General features: G+C 41.8%; 1 protein-coding gene across 1 annotated transcript in view; it reads right to left on the bottom strand.

Annotated features, from left to right (window-relative positions):
- LOC114615558 (ATP-binding cassette sub-family A member 8-A-like) overlaps positions 1–12,180 on the bottom strand; it is a 136,190-nt gene that overhangs the window by 73,883 nt on the left and 50,127 nt on the right. Inside the window, exons 31-38 of the mRNA XM_028761241.1 lie at positions 10,824–10,915; positions 6,485–6,645; positions 5,974–6,049; positions 5,790–5,884; positions 5,226–5,345; positions 4,860–5,000; positions 3,022–3,101; positions 1,719–1,774 (exon numbers count right to left, since the gene is read on the bottom strand). Of these exons, the coding sequence (XP_028617074.1) occupies positions 1,719–1,774; positions 3,022–3,101; positions 4,860–5,000; positions 5,226–5,345; positions 5,790–5,884; positions 5,974–6,049; positions 6,485–6,645; positions 10,824–10,915 (821 nt within the window). The remainder of the gene's footprint in view (positions 1–1,718; positions 1,775–3,021; positions 3,102–4,859; positions 5,001–5,225; positions 5,346–5,789; positions 5,885–5,973; positions 6,050–6,484; positions 6,646–10,823; positions 10,916–12,180) is intronic.

Raw genomic sequence — 12,180 nt, forward strand, 5'->3', positions numbered from 1 at the left:
CACATTCATGTTTATTATGATACTATTCACAACATGCAAGATAAAGAATCAGTCTAGAAATCCATCAACAAAGGAAGATCTAAAGAAAGTTAATATCTACACACAATGAAGTACCACTAACCTGTGACAAAGAAGGGAATCCTGTCATCTGAAGGAAAATACATGGAATTGGAGGGCACCAGGTTGAACAAACTAAGCCAGACACAAACTTGTGGAGTATATGCTTTCTCTTATATGTAGAAATACATACAAAACCAAATATGGAAAGTAGAAGCACATAAAGGGTCATGAAGGGTTCTGAGGGAAGGATGCTGAAACATACATGTACTGAAAGGTCACAACTTCAGTTGCAACAAACCTTTAAACAAACAGTTGAAGTCAAGAATCCATACAATTAATGTGTTTTAAAATGACTATACTACAAAGAAAAGTTGTAGAGAGTGAGCTAGCTCAAAGGCTTTATTCATGATCTTCATCCCATTCAGAAGAGCTGTATATTCATGGTGTAATCAGCACCTTCTATCTCCATGGTCAAATGGCTTGCTCATCAACAATTGATGTGGCATTGAAGACAAAATTGCTTTGAGCAACTAGAGAAGAAAAAAACAGCCATAGCTAAAAATTTCAGTGTTAAGCCTCTTCCTGTGGGAGGAGCTTCCACTTCATTGAGGGATCAAGTTCCTCTTGAAAACCATCCAGCTCTTGTTCCTTGGAGAGTTCGAGGAAGACCTGAGGGGAGAGGGAGAGAAAGAGAGGGGAGAGGGGACAGGGGAGAAGGGAGAGGGGAGAGGAGAGAGGGGACAGGGGACAGGGGAGAAGGGAGAGGGGAGAGGAGAGAGGGGAGAGGGGAGAGGGGAGGAGGAGAGAGGGGAAAAGGGAGGGGGAGAGGAGAGGAGGGGAGAGGGAAGGAGGGGAGAGGGGAGGAGGGGAAAGGGGAAAATGGAGAATGGGAGAGGGGAGGAGGGGAGAGGGAAGGAGGGGAGAGGGGAGGAGGGGAAAGGGGAAAATGGAGAATGGGAGAGGGGAGGAGGGGAGAGGAGAGGAGGGGAGAGGGGAGAGGGGAGAGGGGAGGAGGGGAGAGGGGAGAGGAGAGAAGGGAGGAGGGAAGAGTGGAGAAGGGAGGAGGGAAGAGGGGAGAAGGAAGGAGGGAAGAGGGGAGAAGGGAGGAGGGAAGAAGGGAGAAGGGAGGAGGGAAGAAGGGAGAAGGGAGGAGGGAAGAAGGGAGAAGGGAGGAGGGGAGAGGGGAGAGGGGAAAGGGGAGAGGGAAGGAGGGGAGAGGGGAGACAGACAGAGAAATACAGAGAGACACAGAGACAAGGAGAGACAGAGAGACAGAGAGAGACAGGCAGAGAGAGATATCACAATACTTCTTTTTTCATGTAATAACCAACTTTATTCAGAGCATCAGACAATTTATACTCTGATAGTTAAGAAAAGTCAGTGTCCATGCACAAGGACAAACTGCCTGTGACTGACTTGCTGTACATGACAAAAAAAATTTTTCTATAGAAGTACATAAACAAATAACAATAGCAAATTTGATGACTTATCTGAAATAAACTGACTCCTACCTATCATACCTAGAAGGGGCATGGAAGCACATTCCAAGAACAACTCCATGTTTTCAGTGAAACTGAAGTCACAAGATTCTTCTCTTGTCTGAATCCAAAGATCATGCATTTAACGTTTCTGAACAAAAGTCCCTGAAATTGACCTACCTGCTCCAGGGTGGACTGTGAAAGACTGTACTCCTCCAGGTCAAAGCTCTGTTTAACTGTGTAAGAAAAACTATATATCAGGACTCTTGTATGTCAAGTCTTGTATGTGTACTAAGTCATGATATACCATAAATAGCAGCAAACTACAGAGAGCCACTAAATGAAATGACACACGATTTTTTTTCTGAGCACATTGCATAACTGAAATATATATAACATTTGCTTTGAATCATCAGAGAAATAGCCAGCACTACATTTGCATGCTATACAGGCTCTGAAGCTCTGCATCATGAGATACAATGATGCCTAGGACATCCCTAGGCTTTTTGATTCCCTGAGTAGCAAAAAAGTCATTGATTCAGTAGACTTGGCACAAAAGTAGGTTGTGAGGGGCAGAGATTTGGAAAAGAGAAAAGAAAGACATGGAGATAACGTAAAAAACTATCTAAAATGTTAACACAGCATGGAAAACTGTTTAACCAACTTGGACGGTTTAAGTCATGACAAATGGCATGTAGGTTTTAAGTGGAAAGATGGCCCCACATACAATCCCAAAAGCATCACGACAGTGATGTTCATATTAGAAATGCCAAGAAGGATTCCATTTCCCAAAAAGTTTAGGTGCTGAATTTAGACAATGGCAGGAAGATACATCAAGACAGCTTTGGATGTAGCCATCAGAAACCAGAAGATATCTATGGGACAGGTGGTGGGTGACTAGCTCTTCCTTAGTAGGGCAGATGACAGGCAAGAGAAGGTGACATTGAGCAGTAAAAATAAAGAGCTCCTGGAATAAGTCAAACAAGCAGACCATGAAAGCCAAAAGATGGACAATACAATGCTCAGATCAAAGGGTGAACACAGTGTGCTCTAAGTTACACTGAAGCCCACCAATGGATACCAGATTATTGATACTTATAAAAGAGTTTATAGGTCATTATAGTCCTGAGCCAATAAAATACAACTGACTTAAAAATTATACACTTCTAGTGCTATCTCTAAAGTGAAACTGATTTTAAATCTAACATAATGTAACCCTCAAAGTATGGTGAATTTCATCTAATTTTTTTGTATTTTCTTATGTGCAAAGTAAAAAGATAAAATTAAACAAAAATGAAAACAACAAACCTTGCCATGCATATGTACAGTTTACCTCTTTAGTTTTCTGCTTCTGTATTTCAAAGGGAACTCTGAATGCCCGGATTTAGCCCAGAATGCTCTGATCCAATTTTTCACTACTGTGGGCTTCTTTTAAATTCTGGAAGTATTTGATCTCAGAATCTGACCTCTGTTAGTCACTTACCTGTCTCTAATTTGAAGAAGGCCTGTGATAAAGGTTGCACATCTTCTCTGGGTAGTTTATAGACCATCAGAGAAGAGTACCTGGAAAGAAAGGAAGGCTGGGTTGGTCTCTAAGCAGGTGGCTTAACTTCTATGACATCCACTATGTTTGTTTTCATAAATAAGACTCTTTGACATAATTGAATCTCTGAGAATGACGTCACTGAAGCAGGCCAGTTGACAAGAAGGAAGGGAAGGAAACATGGATGAGAATTGGTTCAGTATCTCAGGCTCCCTGGAAGGACCCATGTAGTTTAAGCAACTTCTGAGACTGGATTTTCCCACCCAGTCTCAACAGGGAACACAGGCTCCTTTTTACCACCACACAGCTTCCTAGACTTTCCCAACTGGGTAGGAAACTACTTATTCAGTACAGAGTCCACATTTAGGCACCTCCTCCTCCAACTCTCAATGCTATTCTCAGACAAAGAAGACTCTGAAAGTCTGCAGGAAATGAAACCATTTTTCTTCAGAAGGGCCCAGAGTTCACCAATTGCTGGTCAGGCACTTATTTAACTACTTATTATCGACAGATAATCAGAACAGATTGGCTTCACTTCTGTAGGACAACGAAGGGCTGCTATGCCCTGGCTGAGGCTGTCTGTGTGCTGCTGTCTGCAAAGTAACATTCTGCAGTTTTCTAAGAAAAAAACATCCTGTTGAAAGATGATGCCCCAGGAAGGGAATTTATACTTGACATCCCATTGCCCCCCTGTTGAGTTCCTGTTTTTTCCTGAGTAAGAAGTACATGCTCTTGTAATCAGTCAACTCTGTCAGTATTATATTACTTGTGTCTGTATGAAGCTTCTACTAGTAAAGACACTGGTCAAATACAATTGGTGTATTCCTATAAGTACTGGGTTTTTACCCAAGCATTTCATTCAGCACAGAGATATTCTTTGACAAATTTGCTCTTTAGGTGTTGGGTTGATCCAATATATCTGGAGCAAGAGTAGGAATTACAAAGGCACAAGACAAATGTGGGAAGGGTACCAGTGACCATGTTTACGTCACCGCTGCATCACCACACCCAAATCAGGGTCTTTTCTCTGTTAAGTAAGAACATGAAGCAACTCTAGGTCTTACCCAGCTATGTCTATTTGCTTAAAATGGTTCTTTCTTTTAAAGATCAGTATAAGAACTAGATACACCTAGACCTAGACAAAACCTGCCACATAATTGGGCCACACCCATATGACCTCAGATTTATACCAGCCTTCTGTTCTCTAGTAGACTTTGAACAGTACCCATAGTTCAGTGACCTCTTTGAGGTTTTCTTACAGTGTAAACATGAACCACAGTGTCTACCAAGCCAAACAAATCCCAGGGGAAAGTGGATGTACTTTGCTAGATCAAAAACAGGAGCTGTGGGCTGGGGAGATGACTCAGCCAGGATAGTGCCTGCCATGCAAGCATGAGGAAGACTTAAGTTTTTAACTCAGAACTCACAGAAACTGGATGTGACTAAGTGAGCCTGTAATCCCTGCACTGGTTAGGGGTAGGAGAGAGCTTGGGCAGAAACAGGCTTATTTCGAGAGCTTGCTGGCAAGCCTGTGTAGCAAAATGCTTAGCTTAGGCTCAATGAAAGACATTGTGACACTGTCTCAAATGATAAGATAGAGGATGATAATGGAGGCAAGAGACGTTGATTTGTGGCCTATAGCCTGTGTGTGTGTGTGTGTGTACGTGCACAAGCACATGTGTGGGAGCTTATGTGTCTATTATACATGTGCTCATGGGCAGACAGACAGACCGACCGACAGACACACATGACATGCATTGCCCCGAAACTGTGCTTACCTTTCCTGTCGAGCAGCCTGGGGGAAAAGCCTCATGATCTCCATATTGAGGGGCTCCACCTGTGTGGGAGTCTTCACTTTCATCTCCAGGAGATATTCTTTGCCAAATTTGCTCTTTAGATGTTGAATGGATCCAATACATCTGGGTCAAGAATAGGAATTACAAAAGCACAAGACTAATGTGGGAATGGTGCCTGTGAGAATGTGGAGATCGCTACTCGGTCACCCAACTCAGAGTCTCCTCACTCTTAAATAGGGAAGTGGCAACTCCTAGTCTTAGCCACGAATGCTGATTTGCTTAAAAAGCAAATTTGTTTCATCTGATTATCACAGAGTGGACAGGTGTGGGATGAATAAAGGAACCCACCTCAGCCTCCCAGACACCATGATGGCCACTTGGTCACACACAGCCTCTGCCTCTGCCATGTAATGGGTGGTCAGGAGAGCACCCCTCTCTGTGTTTGCAAAGGTGGCCTGGATGGCCTGCCTATTGTCAAGAGAGAACTGTGATGAATAGAAGTCCTCCAAGTCTTCTGGGCATAGGAGAGAGGAAATGCCATGTGGCAGACATGAGGAATAATCAATGTAGACCAAGCAAGATGGATGCACGGAGGAAGAGGACTGTCATGTCGGTTGCTAGAGAAACAGTGATGACATGGCAGAGCTGTCATGAGAAGACACTTAGAAGAAGGATGCTTGAGCACACACATTCTGAGTAGAGAGGGGCTGTTTATGAGACTGAACAAAGATTCAATTCTCTGAACTCCACTGTGAACCATCAATAAACCTTTGTAAGTTTCAGCGCAAAATAACGGTTTTTAAGGATGTGGATGGTATTGGCCATACTTATTTCTGTTAATCTAATAACATTAACACAATTCATGAACTCCCCACCAGCTGTGATGCAGCCATGACAGCAATAGTTCCTCACCACATTTGTTGCTGCCCTTCAGGGTCCATTCCAGTGGATGGCTCATCTAGAAGTACCACAGAAGGGTTCCCCAAGATGCTCAGCACAAAGCACAGCTGCAACAAGAGGGACAGCCCATGTGGCATCACCTCAAGTGTGGCCGCTGAGGTACTCTCAAAGCCCTTCCCCCAAGCCCTGCCTATACCTTTCTCTTCACTCCCTCTGACAGGGTCTTCACAGGAGACTTCAGCTGGTCCTGCAGCGTAAGTGCATCTCCCAACCTGAAGAGAGACTGCAGAACATCACCGTCCTCTCCAAGGTGGAGATGATGGGAGGGTGGGACATTGAGCCAGGCCAAGATGGAGGAGTGGAGCCCAGGAAGGTAGCTCAAGAAATGTACTGAAACATTCAACAGGATCAGGGTAACAAAGGATGCGATCTCTGTGGCCAAGAGAGATGCATTTTCTTGTTTTTAAATTGTTAGTACAGTGTTCAAATTCTTCTGCAGTTTAGGTATATTTAAAGTAACTCAATTATTTACTATTGAATACTAACCATTTCCCCTCCATCTTTAAAATGAAGAGACTTTGAAGTTTACTCTACCCCACCTAGTCAATCAATAGGACCTCTTATCCCACATTTACTGTGAAAGTGGCCTCCTCTAGACTCTCCCCATCACTTGGGTACAGAAGCAAATACATGTAGACCCCATGTACCTTGCAATGGCCATGTTAACATCACTTTTTCTCATGCCCTTTATGGCTGCGAATATCTCCAGGTGTTCCCTCACAGTCAAGTTGTGCCAGAGAGCATTTTCCTGAGGACAGTACCCCAGGAACCCTGGGGTGCCCCCTGTGCTGTTCCCTTTCATCAGTACCTATGGATAAATGGTCACTGTCAGGGCTCAAAAGATGTATTATTGCCCAAAGTACTTTTGTGACAGGCTTCAGTGACAATCTCAGAAAGGCAGAAGGATTCATTCCAAGAACAAGTGCACAGACTCAAGAGTCCAAAAGTTCCATATTACTTTGTATTAAAGAATGATCCAGGGGGAAATGCAAATAAAAACCATGTCAAGTGGCTGGAGAAATGGTTAAAGTGCTTGCCGCATAAGCATGAGGACCCATCCTATCATCCACATTACAGATGCAGCAGTGTTAACACCTATGATCCCAAAGCTGGGTTGACAGTGACAGAAAAATCCCTGGGACTTGATGACCAGCTGATCAGTGTAAATGAGTAAACCCAGATTCATTGGAAGACAATCTCAGATAAAAAAAGAGGATGACTGAGGAAGACGTCCAACATTCACCTGTTGGCTCTTCACGAATGCTCACACATGCACATGTGTGAGCATGTAGGTACAAATAACCAGTGAGATATCACTTCACATCTGTAGAAAGGCTACTATCAAAAAAGGAGGATGGACGTTAAATGATCAGGAGAAAATGGAACTGTTGTCCATAGTTGATGCAAGTGCATATTAGTATAGTCAGTTATGGAAAATGGCATGATGTCTCCTGTGGAGGTGGGAAGGACATGGCTGAGGTATGACTGGAAAAGTCTATTACCTGGTATGTTGTCAAAGGGATTGAAAGCTCCTTTTCTTTGCTTTGCTTTTTTAATCAAAATGACCTTTTCAGTCCTGTGTTCCTATTTCTAATAGAGAAGATAAAGTCAACCAAATGTCCATTACAGGATTAATGGGTTTTCAATGTGGTGATAAAACCACAACATGATACTATTCAGCCTTTTAAGATGAGAAGGTCTCCTTTTGTCTGTAATAACATGGATGGACCTAGGAAATATGAGATGTTTTGTTTGTATTGCTGTGATAAAACTCTGACCAAAAGCAGCTTGAGGAAGAATGGATTTATTTGGGCTTACTTTTCCAGATCATAGTCCATTCTCTATGGAAGTCAAGGCAGGAACTTAGTACAGGAGCCTGAAAGCAGGAACTGAAGCAGAAACCATGGAGGGATGCTGCTTACTGCTTAGGTTTCCCTTGCTTGCTCAGTTACATTTCTTATATAGCCCAGACTCACCTGCCCAAATGTGGTACTTCCCACAGTGGTCCATGCCTTTCTACATAAATTAGCAATCAAGAAGATGCCCACAGATGTGCCCATAGTACAATCTGATGGTGTCAATTCCTTGGTTGAGAGTCCCTTTTCCTCAGTATGTCTAGGTCTGTGTCAGGAAGACTAACCTTGACAATGTGGAATGTGAAATAAAGCAAGCACAGAAGACAGACAATTCCTGACTTCATTAATATACTCATGTTCACCATTTAAATAAGTTAAACTTGAAGCTATAGAAAGTAGAATGACAGGACTGGAGGCATGGCTCAGCCCTTAAAGGAGAGGCTCACAGGCTCTGCCCTTAAAGGGAAAGCTCACAGGCTTAGCTCTTAAAGTGGAGGTTCACAGGCTCACAACCAAAAGTATAAAAAAGCAGAATGATGAACAGGGGAGGATAGAAGAAGGGGCATACAAGAAAAAGGGGGATCAAGCCAAATCAGTAGTTTCATTTAGACAGGCAGAGTGAGCTCTAGCATTTACTGCACAGAATAGTGACTGTAATGAGCATGCACATAAGTGATATAATTTAATCCTTCCACACTGGAAGCATATCCAAAGGTCTGCACTGTACCTCATGAAGATGTCCGGTTATAATGCCATTTGAAAGCTTGTAAAAGGTCAATTAATGCTTTAGGTTTCATACATATGCTTGCTTGAGAGTCTGTGAGTGTGGGCCCATGCATGCCACAGTGTGTGTGGAGATAACAGTAGCACCTGAAGTGTCAGCCCCAACCCTCTACCTCACACAAGATATTTGCACATCAAGCCCTTTTCCAACTGAGCTATCTCCTCAGACTCTACTTTGGTTTTTGAGACAGGCCTGTCATTGGTCTGGAACTCACCAAGTAGGCAAAGAAGGCTCAACAGCAAGTCCCAGGGATGTGACAGAATTTCTCCCTAGCTAATCGTGTATTAAAAAAAAAGAAAAAAGAACTATGCCAGACTTATGCATCTTAACATTATGGCTGAGGTCCCAGAATATATTTACATTATAGTAAAAATATCTTACTGTAACTGTCTAACATTACAATTTTATTATTTTATATAGCCAGCCTTAATCTTTATTGTAATAATTGTAAGAAAATTTTTTCTCAAAATTGTACTATTCTTAAATATGACCAAAAAAAAAAAAAAACCTTTCAAGGTCAGACTCTAGACCATTGAGACAAAACTAGTTAAATGTATTGAAATGGATTTCCTTTTACCTCATCTAGATAATTATTCTGCCAAATTGCCATGTCAGGAGAGGAGAAAAAGGTATTAGCTGTGGATAGGGCTAGGAGAAACTCATTCATAGAAGAGCAAAGACCAGGAACAAAGGCCTGGCGAAGGGTGAAGTTTATGTATTCTTGGCCAGACTCAGAGGACAGAAGTAGCATTGTGCAGAATGAAGAAGGGCACAGGGACAGATGTTGAAAGAAGACATAAAAGGCAACTCTTGAAGCCACCTGCAAGACAGGCCAGAGATGACATGCCAGTCACAGAGCAGGATAGTCATGTAAGTAGTTAAAGCTAGGTGACAAGTGGCAAGGAAGGCATCAGTAGGTAGAGTTGAGGAGTCCAGCTAGGGTAGGCTGTGCCATGAATACCACACAGACCCGCTTCTGACTTTCTGCTCCACCATGGCTTCAGAGGTATTGTGTATGTGAGTTTCTTCTCCCTACACTGTGGAATGTTTGACAGTGATGTTCCTTCTCTCTTCTCCCTCTCTAGCTTGATTAACAACACTCTTTTCTCGCACAGTTACACAGACATCTGCCCTTCCCCCAGCCATTTTCTAAAGTATCTCTGCCCTGTAAATGTGGTGACAGAAAATGACCTGTCTCTATTCCCTGGCGTCACCTCTCCTGAATAAGTATGAATTTCGTGTGCCTGGCCATTTTGCTTCTAAGGCAAGTGACAATCTGGCAAGCAGCTAAACTTTAGACACAAGCTTCTCTACCTTCTGCTACTCTAAGAAGCACCTTATTGGATATGTCCAAAAAAAGCTTTTAATACAACTGTATGAGTTCCAAGATTTATGAATTGATAATAGCACTTCATAAAAATGAGCAGTAGCATGCTGAAATTGTAAAGGCCATTTAAAATTATAATAAGTGGATTATGTCGTCCAGTAAACAGAATCTGTTAATATTTTCATAATTAATGTACCAAAGATGAATAACATTCCTTCTCAACACACTTGTTGGAAAAGGATAGTTTCAAAGCATTCTTGGAAGCCTGCTAAGTGATTAGGTTTACAGTCAGAGATCAGAGCTGTTCTCAGTCATGGTCAAAGAAGGTTCCTTTCACAATGGGATGAGTTTCATAAGTGGTATGGACAATAAGTGATTCTGAAGTGCTCAGAACTAATAGAATATCTTTGTCGCTCTTCCCAAGGTTCAGGGAACACTGAAACAAAAGAAGCAAAAAGAATATAAAAGGCAAAGAATGGAGGTGGTGTTCCATGAACTCCTGAATTTGACACGGGCTTCACACTCATGAATTTATAGCAGCTGCAGTTATGTACACAAGACTTCTATATGATTATACCTGACAACATTTCATTTTAGATGGTGGGGAAGCTCAGGAGGCCCTAGCGATTACTGGTCATTAATAGCAGCTAGGTTGTTTTCCTCAGTGGTATGGCTACTGATAAGTTGCTCATACCACACTCATGCAAGCAACCCTAATGAAGTTTAATGGGTCACCAAGAGACATGAAGTAGGAGGGAAGGTTTTGGAGAACAAAAAGTGTCTTAATGTGAGAGGGAGGGAGAAGACAAAAGCTAAAGGGATCTGAATATAATAAAATGAATTTCATACACACAAAATTATCAAAATATTTATAAGCATCCCAATTGAATGGTTAGTATCTGTACCACTTAAAGTGAGATTTTATAACTCAGTATAATATTTTTAAAACATTGATGAACAACATTTCTCAGGTTGTATCAAAGTTTTGTTGGAGAAAATACTATCTCCCGTCTACCTACCTGTCCAGCACTTGGCTTGGTTTCTCCAGTTATCATCTTAATGGATGTACTTTTACCAGCTCCATTATGTCCCAGTAATCCTAAAACCTCCCCTGAGAAAAAGAAGACAAGTTAGTAATGATAGTGACTATTACAGGTTACTCTGTGTGACAAATGCTTTTCGATGGACCTTAAATATGATTTTATATTTTGATTGCCATGTTATGTGAAAGGACATGAATAAAATTGGCATAGAACTACGCAGGGCAAGACATCTTGTAGAGGATCTAAAATTGGTTCTTAGAACCCATAACAGGCATCTCAAAACCCCTTAATCTCCACCTCCTGGAGACCTGGTGCTCAACCTAGGTCTGGAAGCATCTGCTCTCACAAGTATGCAGGCCCACACACAATGTATGCATAAGTTAACACAAAATAAATCTTTAAAAGGATCGTGCTCAGGCATAATAAAATACTACATATTACAAACCCTTAGTAAACATCTCAGTTCATGAAGAAAATTTAAAACTTGGCTCTAATGTAAAGAAAAGGATTGGGTGTCTCCTTATATCACTCCTATTTCATACAGTACTAAAACTGTCAACCACAGCTAATATATAAGAAAGAAAAAATACATGGACAAAAAAGTAGACTATTGAATCATCCCTGTTAGCCAATAATAAGATTCTACACATAGAAAATCTTTTAAAGGCCACAGAAAGATCACAGTGGCAGGTTAGGAAGCCAGCATACAAAATAGGCAGCTTTTCTTTTCACATTAAATTTTTTAATTTACTTTGTTTGTATGAGTGTTTTGTCTGCATCTAGGCCCGTGTATCACATGAGTCCCAGGTAGCAGCCAAGGTCAGAAGAGGGTATCAGATCCCTCTGAACTGGAGTTACTGGTGATGATGATGAGCTCCCATGTGAATACTTGTAACCAAATGCAAGTTCTCTGTGGGAGCAACTGGTCTTAACCACTGAACCATCTCTCTAGCCCCAAGTGGCATCAGTATGAACAGACTGAGAGAGAAACCATTCACGAGTATACAAAATTAGGCATATAGCAATAAATATAAGTAAGTGGATGAAAAAAAATCTTTATAATGAAAATTACAGAATAGTTGAGGAAGAAAATGAAGACACTTGGAAATGAAGGAAATAAACAAAAGATGGAGTGAAAGCCAAGGAGGGGCTACTTGATACTGGATAGATGGTGGACAAGTCAGGGAGTGGAGGACCAGGGAGAAGCTGGGTGGCTGGATATGAGCAGTATAGCACATTTGCATGTATGAAAATGTCGGGGTGAATCCCATTAACCTGTACAATTAATATATATTAATTAAATAAAACTATATGATGGCATAGAGATGGTCAC

Source organism: Grammomys surdaster, unplaced genomic scaffold (genome assembly GCF_004785775.1).
Source record: "Grammomys surdaster isolate TR1022 unplaced genomic scaffold, NIH_TR_1.0 126906, whole genome shotgun sequence".
Classification (NCBI taxonomy): Eukaryota; Metazoa; Chordata; class Mammalia; order Rodentia; family Muridae; genus Grammomys; species Grammomys surdaster.